Source organism: Vidua chalybeata, chromosome 2, assembly GCF_026979565.1.
Source record: "Vidua chalybeata isolate OUT-0048 chromosome 2, bVidCha1 merged haplotype, whole genome shotgun sequence".
Lineage (NCBI taxonomy): Eukaryota > Metazoa > Chordata > Aves > Passeriformes > Viduidae > Vidua > Vidua chalybeata.
Window position 1 is genome coordinate 115,118,132 of NC_071531.1, and position 16,255 is coordinate 115,134,386.

A 16,255-nucleotide genomic window follows, 5' to 3' on the forward strand; every position below is an offset into this window, starting at 1 on the left:
TCCAAACACTGCAAAAACAGCCTGGAAATCCCCCTCTGCTTTGTCGTGGGGGCTTGCAGGATCACACCCACCTCACAAGAACTTTGGGCGGATTTTAATTTAAGGCTCAGTGCATCTGCACTGCCCTAAACCCACAAAGTCAACCCATGCTGGAAATAACTCCAGACAAAAGAAACTCGAGTCCTGCCCCGCGCAAGTGCGGTTTGGAGGGGAGGAGCTGGGCTGGAGGAGTGGATGCGTCCCTCTGGCAGCTGGAACCGCTCATTACATGAGCAGGGGAGACGGAAGAGGGCAACTCCCAGTTTGGCTCCCCCTTCCCAGTCCCCATCCCACCGCTGGAGGAGCTCCTACGTGGCACTGTGGGGGCTGGGAGCGCCTCTGCACAGCCCGATGCGCTTGGAAATCGCCGGAGAGCAGCAGGAATCCTCCCCAGCAATGCAGATCAGCCTGATTTCCACAACTTTGGCCCCTGGACAAAACTGTTCACTGTCAAGATGAAGCTGTTTGGTGACATTTTGGTAGAACTGACTCATTTTCTGCATATTCACATCCCAAAACTCTGCAGGGGCTCTTACCAGGTTGTGTTTTAGATATAGCAGGAATAGGTTGAAATATGCACTTAAAAATCAGCAAAAATCGGAAATATCTAACTGCTGGGCTGCCAGCCCTCAAAGCCAACTATTTTCATTCTACTCCAAATTCATGTTCTTGAGGCAAAGCCATTTCAAAGGACTGAAGCACAGAGCACCCAGATTGTCAAAGGACTTTGGTGCTGGGAGGCAGTGAAAGAAATCAAGATTAAAAGTTTAAGAGTTTATTTTAGATTTCACTCGGAAGGTGAAAGAATCTTACATAGGAAGTAATTACAGAGCAGGGTTTGAAGGTGGAGCAATTCAGAATTTGGCAGAGAAAAGCAGCTGATGGTGGAGGTTTAAAGGAGCTTTTCTCATTTCTCAGCTAGCACATGTTGCTGGTACAGAGCAGTAACATTTACCTCGGTATTGATGGTTTGAGATCAGCAAATTCATTTTTAATAAAGCCAAAATTGTGCTATAAAAACTCTGGGACCCTGCTGTTGATCATTTATGCAGACATAAAGCAAAGCTAACTGCACCAAAAGACACTAGTGTACCAAAATCTCTTGCTTAAGGTATTCCAAAGCTATTTTTTTCCCACTGAATCCCTCCCTGAAGGGACCAGATCTCTAAATATCACTGAGCACCAGGTTTGTTGCAGCTGATGGAAACATTTTCTACAGGGAGGGCTCAAAGATCTGCCCTTGTTTGAGATGAGAGGTATCTACTCACATGGCACTGTCTGAACAGGTCAGATGGAAGAAAAATGTCACTTTTTGATGCTGCCTTCTAGAATAGCTGGGCTATGAAGGGGAATGCAGTGGTGATTCCAAAGCAAGATGCTTCCAAGACAACAAGAATATTCGAAGCCAGAAGGAAAAATCAGATGCTGTTTGCTACAGCAACAGGAGGCTGAGACCTCCTGAGACTCCTGTCTTCAGAGGGAAGCAGAAAAACTTGGCAGAGCCAAAATTAGGGAGAAAAATGAAATTACAGTATGATTAAAAAGGAGACACAGACATCAGTTAAAGAACACAAGGATGCAGCATCCTTCTGCTGATGTAACCATCCATGAGGGGGGTGGTACCTCCAATATCCCTACGCCCCAGATTGCCATGAAAACAATCCTGTGCTGTCCTAAAACATGACAGGGCTGAATCTGAGCTTCAACACTTGTGACTCAGCAGAAACCTCTCCATGGCACAGCTGCTCTGGGCACCCTGTGCCAGGGCTCCCCCACCCCTCCGAGCCAAGAGTCCTTCCCAATATCCCATCCATCCCTGCCCTCTGGCAGGGAGAAGCCATTCCCTGTGTCCTGTCCCCCCATCCCTTGTCCCAAGTCTCTTTCCAGGTTTTCTGGAGCCCCTTTAGGTGCTGGAAGGGGCTCTGAGCTCTCCCTGGAGCCTTCTCTTCTCTCTTGGAGGTCACCAATCAGGGCACATTTCAGATTCACATTTCAGGATGGGGCAGGTGTTAAACACTGGCTGCCTGTGACTGCTCCAGTCGTGGCTGAAGCCCTTTGCACCACCCCTGACTTCATACGGAGGGTGACAGCCCAGAATCAAAAAAATAAATCCATCACTACCTGCCTTTGGTCCCAACAACCATCCAGCTGCAGGAGACGCCAGGGGCAGGGAGAGGACCGAAATAAGAGCCCTGTAAGAAGGCAAAAGCACCGTTTTGGGCAGGGAATAGTTCCCCACGTTCCTGCTGGAGGCCTGGCTGGGCTCAGGCAGGGGACAGGCAGGGCAGGAGGAGCGAACGCGCATCCCCCATCCATCCCCGACCCCCCTTCGGCGGCGCGGGGCCGGCATTCCCTGCCATTGGCGGCGGGCCGGGAGAGAGCCGGGACGGATCCTCCCCTTCCTCTCCCTCCCAAGCATTTTTGAGAGGGTTTTCCCAAGTTTCCAGAAGTTTCTCCCCGGCCCCTTATATACCCCCTCCGCAGGACCGGGAGGTGCACAGGGAGCCGAGCAAAGCCGTGTCCCGACCCCGCAGGTAAGCGGGGGGGACCCGGGGGACCCCGGGCCGGCAGGGTGGAGACTGAGCTGAGATTGCAGCAGGGTGAGGGGGGGGATTTTGGGGTCCTGCAGCCTCCTGGCTGGGCAAAAAAAAAAAAAAAAAAAATCGGGGGGAGGGTTATGGCATGGGAGAAGGGGGTGCGTGGGGGGGCGGGCTGCAGTGGGGTGGGTGGAAGTGGGGGATAGGGGTACAGACTGTCCCACGAGCTGGCTCTGGGTTTTTGAGGAAAGGCATTAAAAAATCCCCCAGTCGCCTCCAGTTTGCAAGAGGTGGTCGCAGTGAAGCTGCGGGAGAAGCTTTCAGAGAATGACGAAAAAGAAAAGGGGGATAGGGGAAGCTTTAGCTCGCTGTGAGTGAAATCCTCCAGCCCTGCTCTGGCTCAGCCTGGGAGCCTGCAGGACCCTGGGCACCATCCCAGCGCAGGAATGAGAGCTCTCCCTGCAGCCTCCTGCTACAGCACGGCTCCTGCTGCCTTAACCAAAGTGTCACATCCCCCTGGTGACACGGAAATGGCCTTTTGCCTGCAGCCCTGTGCCCTGCAGCTCTGTGTCCTGCTCCTGGGAGAAACACAGCCCTCGGAGGGAATCCCATCCCGCCAGGAAAGAGGGTCCCGGCAGCCCCAGGGAAGGCTGAGGAATGCCACGCTGGCACTGGGGCGTCCCCTCGCTGTGGGAGCACAGGAGAGGATGTTGCTGGCTGTGCATTCCCCACATTCCCTCCATTTTCACCACGGGTTCTGAATTCACCCATAACTGCTGCCATAATCCAAGAACGGGCAAAATTTCTCCACGGGTTCTGAATTCACCCATAATCCAAGAATGGGCAAAATTTCTCCATCTCAGGCTGTGTGACTCAGCAGAGCCCAAATCTGTCACCCGGCCCTGAAGTAATGAATGTTTTTTTAAGCCGAGGATGAAGCAGTGCAGGCCACCCCCCTGCTCACAAGAGAACTACTCCATGTATCTGTTTTCTTTCAGAAAGAAAAAGGCAAACGTTGACCTCACTATGAAACAGTTTCAAGGTATCCTTAGAAATAAACGGGAATTAGAAAACCAGAAGGAACCTCCTCAGACTTCCAATGTTTGTCACCCTGGCTGCACTTTTTAAAAAGAGTGTCGAGGGCAGTTTTGAGCTCGTTGCACAAATCTTTGCTCTTGAGGCAGCCAGGATGGCTCTTCCCTTTAACAGAAGCCTTGCTCCCATAAAGGATTTTAGCTTGTAATCTCTTCCCTCTCCGAGGCTACGTAAATCCCGCTCTGGCAAAGGGTCCCTGCTGGAACCGAGCTACGTGCTGCGTGTTTCCTTCCATGTGTAATCCCAGCGGGCCCTTCTCTTCCTGCTCGGAATACTTTAACCCCGCTGCAGCCTTTCCCTGCCTCCCCACGGCAGGGACAGCCCCTGAGGCTGGGCAGGAGCAGGGTGGGAGGAGAGGACCAGCGAGGAACAGGACTGCGGGGTAGCGATGCAGTTCCTGTGGAGGAAAAAGTCCCCCAAAAGCTGGAGGGGGAATTTATGGCCTGAGGAGCTGCCTGCAGGAAGGTTTGCTGAGTGAAGGCAGGAGGGAGGGGAGGTGTGGGGCCAGGTGGGATGAGCCCCAAAGGGCTTCCAGGCACTTAGGACTGCTCAGTCTGCACATGTACTGGAGCTGGGGGCTCAGAGCCCTTGCTGGGGTGGGTTCACCTATGCTGGGATGAGATCCACACACCTCAGGCATGACCTGAAGGCTCTGCTGAGGAAAATGAGGCTCCCCCACCTGCCTCTGCCCCAGTACCTGCCCGGCAGGGCTGGGCGGGCAAACCAAAGCCGAACAGAGCCGATCAGACAGTGCAGGATCTTCTCCTGGGCCGCCTCTGGCTTTGCTTGGTGGAAGCTCACGTGCTCCATCTAGTGCCAAGGAATCCGAGGATTTGGGGCCCAGGCCAGGGTCCCTGGAGAGGACGGTCCTTGCCATGCAGTGCCTGCAACAGCCCTTAGATCAAGGGGCAGCACAACATTTTTCAGCTTTCCCTGATCAGGGCAGAGGTTTCTTCTGCTCTGGGGACAGAATCGTGGAACGGCTGGGTTGGGAGGGACCTTAAAGACTTACCTTTTTCCCCACTTGCCATGGGCAGTAGGACACCTTCCCCTATCCCAGGTTGCTCCGAGCCCCATCCAGCCTGGCCTTGGACACTTGCAGGGATCCAGGGGCAGCCACAGCTTCTCTGGGCACCCTGTGCCAGGGCCTGACCACCCTCACAGGGAAGAATTTCTTACTAATGTCCAATCTAAACCTGTCTTCTTTCACTTTAAAGCCACTCCCCCTTGCCCTGTCAAGACCACATGAGAAATGCCTGTTGCTTACATTCCCTGACCCTTCCTTAAACCATTCACTGTACATTTACATTGGACTACAGGGAAACTGCTTAGGAAGGAAGCTTTCATTCCAAATGCACAGGCTCTGCTTGCCAGCGTGCAGCCTGCGCTCCTGAAGATTGTTTCTCAGGGTGGACTTGGGATGGCTGCACCCCCATGAAGCAGTGTTGGGGCAATGTCACTGGAGCAAGGAGTGGGTTTCTCTGGAAGAGCCCCTGGGATCTCTGGATGCTCCAGGAGGGCTTTGGCTCGTGCTGATGGCGAATTTTCTTGCCCAGCAGGTCCTGGGAGGTGCTGGGTGCTGCTGAAGCCATGTGGATTATCGTGGGGCTGGCCCTCCTGGGCCTCGCTGCGGCCGTGCCCTCGGAGGACAGGAAGCTGAGCGACAAGGCCACCACGCTGGCCGAGCGCAGCACCACGCTGGCCTTCAACCTCTACCACGCCATGGCCAAGGACAAGGACATGGAGAACATCCTGCTGTCCCCCGTGGTCGTGGCCTCGTCCCTGGGGCTCGTGTCCCTCGGGGGCAAGGCCACGACGGCCTCGCAGGCCAAGGCGGTGCTGAGCGCGGACAAGCTGAACGATGACTACGTGCACAGCGGGCTGTCCGAGCTCCTCAGCGAGGTCAGCAACAGCACGGCGCGCAACGTCACCTGGAAGATCGGCAACCGCCTCTACGGCCCCGCCTCCATCACCTTCGCCGAGGACTTCGTGAAGAACAGCAAGAAGCACTACAACTATGAACACTCCAAGATCAACTTCCGAGACAAGAGGAGCGCCCTCAAGTCCATCAATGAGTGGGCAGCACAGACCACGGATGGGAAACTCCCGGAGGTCACCAAAGACGTGGAGAAAACTGATGGGGCCCTTATTGTCAACGCCATGTTCTTCAAGCGTAAGTTCTACCTTCATTTCTCGGTACAAATGACCCAAAACCTCCTCTGAGCCAACACACAGAATCATGGAATGGTTTGGGTTGGGAGGGGCCTTAAAGATTATCCAACGGCCCCAAGGGAAGGTGGACAAATCCTAGGTCCACTGCAGGCAGCTCTTTGTCAGTGGTCGGGAACTGCGCATGGCCTTACCACCCATTCCCTTTTCTTACAAGCTGTGTTTCTCTCTCTCTCTTGTAGCTCACTGGGATGAGAAGTTCCATCATAAGATGGTGGACAACCGTGGCTTCATGGTGACCCGTTCCTACACCGTGGGCGTGCCCATGATGCACCGCACAGGTGAGTGGGAAACCCCCTGGCCCACACCAAGACCAGCTGGAGTCAGGGTCATTGCTCTCCCCTGCCCAGATTTCCACCAGCTGCTTCCAAGATTGTTTTGCCTCATGAGAGAGAACAAAGCAGGGGAGTGTTTGTTCTGCTGATTCAGTCTCCCCGTGAGCAGACAAAATCCACGTTTACTATGAGGTGCTTGGCTGTTGGGAACAAATCCTGGCTCATTATCCAAATGAGAGACAGAGCCAACTCCAGTAATGCTGGGCCACTTCCCAAAAGGGTGTCCAGGCTCCTTTCCCTTCCTGGTCAGGGAAAGTCCAGGCTGAATTCACTTTGCCTCTGCTCCACACCTCACTGTTCCCTGCTTCTGGTTTCAAGGTCTCTACAATTACTACGATGATGAGGCAGAGAAGCTCCAGGTGGTAGAGATGCCACTGGCCCACAAGCTCTCCAGCATGATCTTCATCATGCCAAACCACGTGGAGCCTCTGGAGAGAGTGGAGAAACTGCTGAACAAGGAGCAGCTCAAGACCTGGACTGGCAAGATGAAGAAGAGATCAGTGGCCATCTCGCTGCCAAAAGTCGTCCTGGAAGTCAGCCACGACCTTCAGGTAAAGGAGGTCCTTAAACAGTTGGGCCTTACAGTTCTTTGGGATGGGAGGAAAGTCAGTGGGATGGTGGGTTATCCATGCCTGCTGCCCCTCTTCCCTCTTGCACTGTGTCACCTCTGGGAGGGTTGCTGACCTCTTGTCTCCTCCTAGAAACACTTGGGTGGTCTGGGCCTGACAGAAGCCATTGACAAAACCAAGGCTGACTTGTCCAAGATCTCTGGCAAGAAAGACCTTTACCTGTCCAACGTGTTCCACGCCGCGGCTCTGGAATGGGACACGGAAGGGAACCCCTACGACGCCGACATCTATGGCCGAGAGGAGATGAGGAACCCCAAACTCTTCTACGCCGACCACCCCTTCATCTTCATGATCAAGGACACTAAAACCAACTCCATCCTCTTCATCGGCAGGCTCGTGAGGCCCAAAGGCGACAAGATGCGCGATGAGTTGTAGTTGGGTTTGTTTTGGTTGGGTTGTTTTTTCCCAGAGCTTTGGTTTGTGTGTGTTTTTAGGGGGTCATTTTGACAAATGGGAAACACTATTTTGTATCCTTCTCGAACCATGGGTGCTATTCAGACCAGGGTGCATTGTGAGGAGAAACCAGCGTACACTTTACCTCACCCCAAAATCCAGATTGCACAAACCCACCTCCAGAGAGGAGCAGGGGAGCCTGGCACCAGAGGGTCACCGGGAGTCAGCTGAGGTGGCCACCTTGAAGCCGAGCTCCTCCCTGCACTGGTTAAGCCTCCTGCTCAGTTCCTTGCTGCTCCACCAGCCCTGCCAAGGCACCTCCCTCCCATCCCAAACGCTTCCATCCCACTGCACGCTTAGCGCTGCCGCTCTTCTCCTGCTTGGGTGCCCCTTGACGCCGCTCTAGAGCTGTTCCCCACTTCTCTCTTCTCTCTCCAGGGGTGTGTAACAGAGCTCCAAGGGCCAGTTGTGCAGTCCAGCCCCTGAAGGGCCCTGGAGCAGAGCAGGAGGCAGCACAGGAGAATGGAGATTGTATGGCATTGTGCCCTTCTGTCCTTCCTAACCCTGTGCTCTGCATTCAATGCTTCAACCACAAGAGCTCCTTAGGGAGAGCATCAAAGCCAAGAGCACCTTGGATCAACACTTCCTGGAGAACTAAGGGGCTTTGGGATGTCAGGGAGAGCCCAAAGCACAGCTTGGGTTTCTAGAAAGAGTAACCTGAAGTCCCTTCAACACTCCACCCCTTGGGGTCACCGAGGGGCCAACACCTGTAATTAAACAGGCAGTTGTACCAGGCAGGGAACTCACTTCTCTTGGAAGTGCTCTGCATCAGCCTGTAGGGCTGGGAAAGACTCCATTCCCACTGCCAGGGCTCTCCCAGAGCTGGTTCCCTGTGGAGCTGACCCAAGGCACTCCTGACTGGCTTCTCACACGGAGGTGGGATCAGGTTCACCTCCACTTTCTTGCTTAATAAAACACAAAGCTTTAAAGCTGCCATTACCTGACTTCCTAATTATGCTCTGCTGAAGCTCCATGGTACTTTAGCTCCCTGTCTGCTGACCTGGATAAGGGGACCCTGAAAAACAAAGGTATTTATAGTTATATTTATGTCTGATAATTAGCAGGTTTCACAGCCTGATCCAGGCTATTCCTAACTTCTCTTCAAGGGATATCATCAGGTCAGTACTATTTAAAGGAGCTGATGTTATTCCAGGAGCATTGCAGCATTTGCCACGCACTGAGAGACACCACAAGGCAAACACTGAGATTCTGGAAATGAGGAAAATCCATGCATGCCAACAGAATTGCCAGTTCCCTGAAACCAGCATGGAGCACCTACATGGCTTTGCTTTATCTCCCTGCCAATTTTCCCTGCTGCCATAGAAGCCCAATACTGCATAGTCCCAGGTGCTGGGAGGCAGGAGGCAATGCCAGGAATGTCCCCAAACGTGGGACACTTCCCGGTGATGCAGCGCACTGAACCCACACGCAGAACGTTCTGGAGGCTGGGGTGGAAGGGGTGGGCACAGCAAGAACACACTGTGGGATATTGTGAATAATTTGCATCATGTGGATGCAGGTGTCTGATGGCTTTTATTGTCTGTTCTTGTACCACACAGTGACAGTTGTCTAATTTTGCAATAAAACTTTTTTCAATGAATCCCTGGCAGCTGGAATCCCCCGTAGAGCAAAATAAACTTAGGGAGGTTCCTTCCAATCCTTAAATCCAAAACACCCTAAAGTGGCAACTATGGACAAAAACTACTCAATGCACAAGATGAACTCCTATAGCACATCAATCATGAGTAAGGAATGCTCTTAGCAGCTTTTCCCTTCACTGTTTTCTCCTGAAAATGCAAGTATCCAACACCTTAAATGCTCCACAGGTAAAGGACCAATGGCCCTGTCCTGCTGAGCCATTTAGCAGAATAAAAACGGAGCTGTCAGCCACAGGGACCAGAACTCCTGACTGTCCAAGCCAAAGCTCCTCCAGCTGGGATCCAGTGGGGAAATAGAGGAGGAAAAATCTGCAGGCTAAAGATACCTTTCCCAGGTGGAAAATCCAGCACTGGCAGACCCTGCTAATCCATGTTCTCCCACTGCTGGAAAGGGATGAACCTTCTGCCACTCACTCATAAGCAAAACTAAAGGCACAGACATGTCCCATTTTCCCTGGGCCTGGGCAAGCACACACATCCCTGTGGAGCTCCTCCCACACTGGAAAAGCACCACGTGCTTCCTAATTTTCTTTAAATTGGAATTACAGAAGCCACCTGCAGCACCAGCCAGAGCAGGAACACATCAACCTGGAATAGCAATACTGAAACGAAGGTAAAAGCTTTCCAGAGTTCCTGAGTGCATCCTACACCCAGCTCATCTTCCAAGGCTTTTGTCCAAGGGAAGCATCCCAAAGACACAGGGAACTGAATGAGTGCTCTCCTCTTTTGGAGCTTCTTTTAACAGCTCAGGGTGGTGGTAACTCCAGCCAAGACACATGGAAAAAGTGTTCAGCTCACACTTGCAGCCACAGCCTCACCACCCTCACAGGGAAAAATTCCTTCCCAGTCTCCCACCCATCCCTGCCCTCTGGCAGTGGGAGCCATTCCCTGTGTCCTGTTCCTCCATCCCTTGTCCCCAGTCCCTCTCCAGCTCTCCTGGAGCCCCTTTAGGTGCTGGAAGGGGCTCTGAGCTCTCCCTGGAGCCTTCTCCTCCCCATTACTTGCACAGCTCTTGACTCTGCCAGTGATCAGCACTGTGAGTTTAACAGAGTAATGGACAAGGTTGGAGAGCTTTTAATCAGGAAGAAGTGGAACAATCTCCCAGAAATCCAGCCCTCCCTGGGAGGCAGCAGGAGACATTTCTAATCATCACCATCTACCACACAGTGTGTTAAAGAATTTAGAGACAACGTGCAAAACTGAGTGTGACTTTTATTGCTTCAGATCTCCCCACTTTCACACATTTCCTGCCCCTATGATCTGACAGAGCTGTGTTGTCATCTTTTATATTTTCATATTTCCACATTCAAATTTGTATAAAAAAATTATGTTGGCATTAGTCTAATATTTATATTAACTATTTAAATCTTTGCATTGAATGGTGCACACAGAAACCTGAAATCACTCACTCACTGACACTCTAAGAAGGCACATCTTGTTTTTGAAACTCAACCAGACTCCCAGGTGTGCCAGAGAAGCTGGGAACAGCAAGGCAAGACAGACCAGTTTGAAATTCCAGTTCCTAAGCTGTCAGCCTAGCTCCTGCAGAGCAACCTCCTAAAAACGGAAATGTGGATGTGAAAGCTATTCCTGAACAGCAAAGCTTGCATTCCACAAACAGCCTTTGAATTCCTCAAAATATAAACTCCTTGATCCTGCACATACATGATCTCCTATGATGTGCCTGTCTCTTCCAATTCCTGCACCAGACTTCCACCTCACAGGTTAAGACAAAAGATTTGACATCCTGAGTGTCACTTTTGCTCTCACCCCACAAATCCACACCCAAAGTTACCTGACCCTAACAGGAGCTGCACTGGCCTGGATATTGCCAAAAAATCTCCCCCTTCTGGAAGCACTGGATAAGGGACTGGGATGTAGGAACAGCCACCAGTACTCCATGGAGTGTGTGTTACTCATGACCTTCTAAACCCAGGACTGCTGCTCCAGCTCTATCACAGGTATCAGTGCTTTATTCCCACTTTGTTTGGATCAGGATCTGGTGAAGCTCACTCCAGAATGGGAACACAGCAACAGAATTCCTTCCACACCAAAGGTGGGAGCAAGGTCTTCCTGGAGCACATCTTGAGAAAATAAAAAAAAAAGAAAAAAAAAAGAAAAAAAGAAAAAGCACCTTCACAAACACTGCCTTTTGTGATTTTATTAAGAGATGTTTTCAGGACAGACAAGCTTCTGGTTGCAGATGTTACAAACCCTACAACGAGAAACAAAACACTCAGTGAGCTGGGGGCAAACTGTTTTCTATAACCATCATCCTCTATCCCAAACAAAGAACAAAACAAGCTTTTCAATTAAACTGCACTTCTCATTTCCTGCTTCTTGGCCAGTGATCTCCCTTTTTCCCACTGAGACACATCTGGCCAGACTCCTTGGTAAGACTTCCTTACAAAAGCAGCCTACAAATTGTTCTCATGTGGCTTCTAAGGCTATCCCAAACTGGATCCTGGGGCAGGACAGGATGGATATATGAGGAATATATTCCCTGTGCTGCCAGTTGCACACTGGTAGCAGCTGGTACATCAACACATCCAAGGCAACTGTAATAATCCAGGGTCTCCAAATCCATGCTGTATAACACAACATGGAGCAAGGCATGTGGACAGATCCATCATCTCATCTCCAGAGTTGCGTTCTGAGCTGCTCTGACACATGCCTTGAACCCTGCCCCATTCACCCTGTGCAATGATCAAACCTAACCCTGGTCCACAGTACAGCAGCTTGTCTTCCCAAAATCCCAGCATTGTGTTTTTGGTGGCCTGAAACCTTTCTACATGGATCCTCAGCACACGTCCCTCCCACTGCTCCCAGGCACTTACCCCTCAGGCAGTGGGCACTGGCTGAGGCATGGCTGGCTGTTCTGGTTTGCCACCTTTCTGCTCTGAAATGGGGGTGGTGGGCAAAATCTCTTCTTTGGGTTCCACGATGCTGACGTGGTCTGGCAGAGGCTTTTTGGGGCCAATCTTTCCACTGGGGTCCCAAGGCAACATAATCTTTACTTTGATTCCCAGTACTCCTGCAGAGAGTGACAGGACAAGGGAGACACAAAATAGATCAAGGACACATTCATAGGTATGAGTACCAATGTTACAAAATATCTCTCTCCACACTGAAGATCTGCTGACAACACTGTAACACACACATGCTACAGCTTAAAAATCTAATTACTGTGACTTTTTATCAGTGTTGTAAATTCAGGCAACTTAAAAGTTAGATATGTAAAATTATTCAACTCACTGCCTTGGCTGACTGCAGTTCTACCCTCAACTCATTTTAAGTCTGGTTTTAAGCTCTGTCCTCTTCCTCAGCTCATTTTTTCTAGGAATTCCAATTTTTTTTTTTTTTTTACATCCCTTCTCAGACAAATGCCTCTAAATCATCCAATGAGCAGGACATCCTGGCCAAGGCAGCCTCAGCACCACACCACAGAACGTGGCACAGAGCAGGCTGCAATGACACAAGGATGTCCCTTCTGACTCGTCATCGTATCATCACTGAAGGGAAGGTGGAGAACAGCTCTGGCTGCGTTGGTACCCCTACACCAGGAGTTCTGCAGCTGATTAACCCCAAGCCAGTTAAGACACACAAATCATTTGTGTTTAACCAGGAGGGAGAACAAGTAGAAGCAGGTTTAGCTGGGAAGACAGTCTGACACTTGTAGCAGCCCTGTTCTCTCTGCCCGTCCTGAGGAGCCAGGAAAACCAGAATCCCAACTGCCAAGGGCTCCTACAGCCAGGCAACAGGCACTTCATCTGGAAGTTATCACCAGCCCCAGAGGCCCCAGGACACAAGTGAGATCGTCTGGAGAATCTACAGCCACATTCCCAACTGGAATCATTCAAACCCCATCAGCAGAGAAGTGGATAACATGGCATAACCACACTGGCTGCTCAAGGCCCCTTGGCTTTCCATTCCCAAATGACTTCTGCTTTAGATGTAATGTTCAAATCCCACAGCGAGAGTTCAGTTGCAAAAGCCCACAAAAACAGCATTTTCAGTCTGAACCATGCACAGCAGCACAACTGAACTGTGAGATCAGAAGTGCATGAAAACCGTGTGAGTTTCAACCCAAGGATGCCAGTCCTGCCAGTGGGAAATCTCCACCCTGCAGGAACGGGATGCCAGGAGCTGAGATTTCTTTGTCTCTGCAGCTCTAGAGAAGGAACCTGACAAAGCTGCAAAGGGATCTGCAGGCCAGGCACTCACCCTGCCGGAGTAGGACGTGACGCACGGCTGTGTCCACGTAGTAATTCACTGGGTCCCCACTGTGGATCATCAAGCCATCAACAAACTTCATGGATTTGGCCCGCTGACCCCGGAGTTTGCCGGACACAACGACCTCACAGCCCTTGGCCCCGCTCTCCATGATGAAGCGGAGGACACCGTAGCAGGCTCTGCAGGGAGAGGACAGCCAAGCCATGAGCCCGCTCTGCCAGACCCACAGGGCTTTCCAGGGGAATTCTACCACAATTCCAAGCTCAGTTTCACGTGTCAGCAGTGCAGCTCCCATCCCTTCTCAGACAAATGCCTCTAGATCATTCACTGGTGACAGGAGGCTGCTGCTGGAGGACCTCACGCAGCAGCACAGAACGTGACACCGCGGAGGCACCGCCACCAGAGCCACCCGCTTCTGACTCGTCATCGTCTCATCACCGAGGGGATGTGAGAGCAGGGCCACTGCCACCTGAGCCACAGCACAGCCACAAGGCCTGAAATGCTGTTTGCTTCACTCCTCCACCCATTTATTCCCAAAGCAGCACGTGCAGCTTTATGCCCCCCACACAAACTGCAACCAGACAGAGCGCTCCAGAAGTAACCGTGGACCGAACAGAAGTTTCGGTGCAGCATTAGCAGGTTAAACCCTCAAACTGCAGAGGAGCTGTTTTTTGGGCATGGCACTGGAGTCCCACACCTCCCCCACGGGCAGGCTGCTGCACTCACCTGCGCACAGCCAGCCCTCCCAGGAGCTTGTAGCGCAGGGACTCGGCCTGGGCGATGGCACACAGACCCCTCGTGGCCACCTTCTCGGCGTAGAGCTGCAGGGCAGAGAGGCACACTCACAACAGGGCTCTTTCCCAAGTCCATCACGGAGCCACAGCATGCTGTGGCTTGGAAGGCTCATCCAGTTCCACCCCTAGACTTCCACACTTCCCACTAGACCATGTTGGTCCAACCTGGCCTTGAACAATTCCAGGGATGCAGGGGCAGCCACAGCCTCTCTGGGCACCCTGTGGCAGTTCCTCACCAGCCTCACAGTAAATTCAACTTTTACTTCAGCAGAACACAGGAGTTTCCTTCTACTCTACTCCCGGCATTCAGTCCAGTTAATCCTTCCACATTTACAGGGAGCAGCTTCCAAATCCTTCCACATTTACAGGCAGCAGCTTTATCCTACACTCCCTTCCCTGTCTAACGTGATCCAGCAGCACTAGCCAAGCTGGAATAAATGAGCACCAGCCCAGCACACACATTCCCCCTCCCTCCCTGATTTGCCTCAGAGCAAGGAACAAGTAACAGGAGCAGATTTCATGGAATAGAACTACAGAATCCTTTGGGTTGCACAGACCCTTTAAAGGACCCTAGTCCAACCTTCCCCTGGGAAAACACCCCTACCATTAAGGATCAAAAATAACTGGTGTGTCACTTTATCTTCTGTTTCTCAAAGAGCCTTCTGCAGCAGAGCAGTTTCTTTGTAAATTATTTTGTATTTCAGTGCAGGAGCATTTCTGAGGCCAAGTAACAGAAGGCCCAACTTATCGTGAAACCACCTTGCAGCTGACACCATCCTGCCACCACAAATCCATCTGCACCACCCAGTTCCTGAGGCAGTTTTACCTCCACGCTTCCCTCGGGGAATCCAAACCTCTTCTGCACCACAGCCGTCAGCTCCCGGATCCGGCGTCCCTTCTCTCCCAGGACATTCTGAGTTCTGCGGGAAAATAAGCACAGGACAAGTGAGAAAAGTGTCCCCAGAAGTGAGACTGGAGCCATCCCAAAGAGCTTTCAGAGTGTCCCAGCTCAGGAAGGCTGAGTTACCTGGTGGCAAGGATGATAATCTCAGTCCTGGTGGGAGTGACCCGGACCTCCACTCCGGAGTATCCATCCTCAGCCAGCTCCCGAGTCAGGAACTCGTTCAGTTCTGCTTTGAAGATGCCATCAGCGACAAACTAAAACACACATGGACAAAGTCTTGTCACATTCCGAACCTGACTGCAATTCTCCCTAATTCCTCCTGCAGCCTGACAGTCTCTCCTGACAACTTCCTCCTCCTCTGAGAGAACTCACAGGATACTCTCAGTTGGAAGGGACCCACAGGGAACACCAAGTCCAACTTTTACACGAACAGCCCAGGGACTGAGCCCACAGCCTTGACTTGACCAGCACCGTGCTCTGCCCAGCTCCGGGTGCAGCAGTGGGGAAAAATGGAACCCCCTTCCCTGAAATTCTCAGCAATAATCCGCTCCAGCCACTGCGTGACCCACAGCCGCTGCTCACGCTGGGACCACGGCTCTCTGCTGCAATTCGGGAGCAATTTAAGGGAAATAATTAGCGGGCTCCCATCCCTTTCCCAGCCCCACGGGAAGCTGCTGCTGGGACTCCTGACAGCCCAAACCTCCCTCGCTCCCCAGGACAGGCAGCGCCCCGTGCCCTCCCGGCCCACAGAGCGGGGCAGCCGCGAACCCTTCCCACGGGAAAGCCAAGGGAAAACGCCGCAATTCCCGGCCCCCAGCGCCGCTCCGCACCTCCGCGCGCGGCCGCGGGGAAGCGCCCGCTCCATCCCGCCGCCATGTTCCCCGCCGGGCCCCGCGCCGCATCCGCCGCCATCCTCCCCCGTCCGCCGCCGCCGCCCGCCGTGCCCTCGCCCCGCCGGCTGCTGGGGCCGCCGCGGGCGGTGCGGCAGCGCCCCGCGGCCGCGGAGGAGCCGCGCGGCCGCGCTCACCTTGCGCTTCTTGGAGATCTGCACCGCCATGATGAGCCGCGGCCCGGCAGAAAGGAAGGAGCGGGCCCCGAGGGCGGCGCTATGTCCGCCTTCCGCCGCGCCCCATTGGCTCGCCGCTGGCACGCCGGGCGGCGAGCGGGGCCCGATGGGAGATGTAGTCTTGGCCACGCCGCCATGTTGGGGAGGGCTGCGGCCCAGAGCGGCGTTAAACGGACGCGGGGAGTCAGCAGCGTGTAAAATAAAACAGATACGTGAGGATTCAGCCCCGGGCTTACACCTGGACACCTGCTCTGCCTGCTGTTATCCAGGAATCACAGCATGG

The 16,255-nt window shown here is 52.7% G+C and overlaps 3 protein-coding genes and 2 non-coding genes across 7 annotated transcripts in view; 1 reads left to right on the plus strand and 4 right to left on the minus strand.

The window, feature by feature from the left end:
- Window positions 1-2,479: 2,479 nt before the first annotated feature.
- On the plus strand, window positions 2,480-8,917 carry SERPINH1 (serpin family H member 1). 3 transcript variants are annotated; one of them, XM_053931296.1, is made up of 5 exons: window positions 2,480-2,573; window positions 5,228-5,844; window positions 6,083-6,181; window positions 6,554-6,786; window positions 6,937-8,917. In XM_053931296.1, exons 2-5 carry the CDS (start codon window positions 5,262-5,264, stop codon window positions 7,237-7,239), a joined length of 1,218 nt encoding a protein of 405 aa, XP_053787271.1. In that variant the 5' UTR covers window positions 2,480-2,573; window positions 5,228-5,261; the 3' UTR covers window positions 7,240-8,917. The 3 variants fall into 3 exon arrangements, with proteins under 3 accessions (XP_053787271.1, XP_053787276.1, XP_053787284.1); XM_053931301.1 differs by having other exon boundaries at window positions 2,489-2,573; window positions 5,231-5,844; XM_053931309.1 differs by lacking the exon at window positions 2,480-2,573 and adding an exon at window positions 2,622-2,639 and having other exon boundaries at window positions 5,231-5,844.
- Window positions 8,918-11,121: 2,204 nt separating this feature from the next.
- On the minus strand, window positions 11,122-16,041 carry RPS3 (ribosomal protein S3). Its single transcript, XM_053931321.1, has 7 exons — window positions 15,934-16,041; window positions 15,030-15,160; window positions 14,829-14,922; window positions 13,935-14,029; window positions 13,200-13,387; window positions 11,813-12,009; window positions 11,122-11,190 (listed from the first exon to the last, which is right to left on the minus strand). Exons 1-6 carry the CDS (start codon window positions 15,961-15,963, stop codon window positions 11,816-11,818), a joined length of 732 nt encoding a protein of 243 aa, XP_053787296.1. The 5' UTR covers window positions 15,964-16,041; the 3' UTR covers window positions 11,122-11,190; window positions 11,813-11,815.
- On the minus strand, window positions 12,346-12,493 carry LOC128784840 (small nucleolar RNA SNORD15). Its single transcript, XR_008429642.1, has one exon. It is a non-coding gene; the product is annotated as a small nucleolar RNA SNORD15 (small nucleolar RNA).
- Window positions 13,505-13,651, minus strand: LOC128784841 (small nucleolar RNA SNORD15). The gene has a single exon (XR_008429643.1). It is a non-coding gene; the product is annotated as a small nucleolar RNA SNORD15 (small nucleolar RNA).
- FCHSD2 (FCH and double SH3 domains 2) overlaps window positions 16,013-16,255 on the minus strand; it is a 130,438-nt gene continuing 130,195 nt past the window's right edge. Inside the window, exon 21 of the mRNA XM_053969148.1 lies at window positions 16,013-16,120. Within this exon, the coding sequence (XP_053825123.1) occupies window positions 16,013-16,120 (108 nt within the window). The remainder of the gene's footprint in view (window positions 16,121-16,255) is intronic.

Excerpts from the sequence above, each read along its gene's own strand:
- SERPINH1 (XM_053931296.1), top strand. The coding sequence starts at position 5,262 with ATGTGGATTATCGTGGGGCTGGCCCTCCTGGGCCTCGCTGCGGCCGTG. Across the intron at positions 5,845-6,082 it reads CAACGCCATGTTCTTCAAGC|CTCACTGGGATGAGAAGTTC; the intron begins GTAAGTTCTACC and ends TCTCTCTTGTAG. Across the intron at positions 6,182-6,553 it reads GCCCATGATGCACCGCACAG|GTCTCTACAATTACTACGAT; the intron begins GTGAGTGGGAAA and ends TCTGGTTTCAAG.
- RPS3 (XM_053931321.1), bottom strand. The coding sequence starts at position 15,963 with ATGGCGGTGCAGATCTCCAAGAAGCGCAAG. Across the intron at positions 15,161-15,933 it reads AGATCTCCAAGAAGCGCAAG|TTTGTCGCTGATGGCATCTT; the intron begins GTGAGCGCGGCC and ends TGTGTGTTTTAG. Across the intron at positions 14,923-15,029 it reads ATTATCATCCTTGCCACCAG|AACTCAGAATGTCCTGGGAG; the intron begins GTAACTCAGCCT and ends ATTTTCCCGCAG.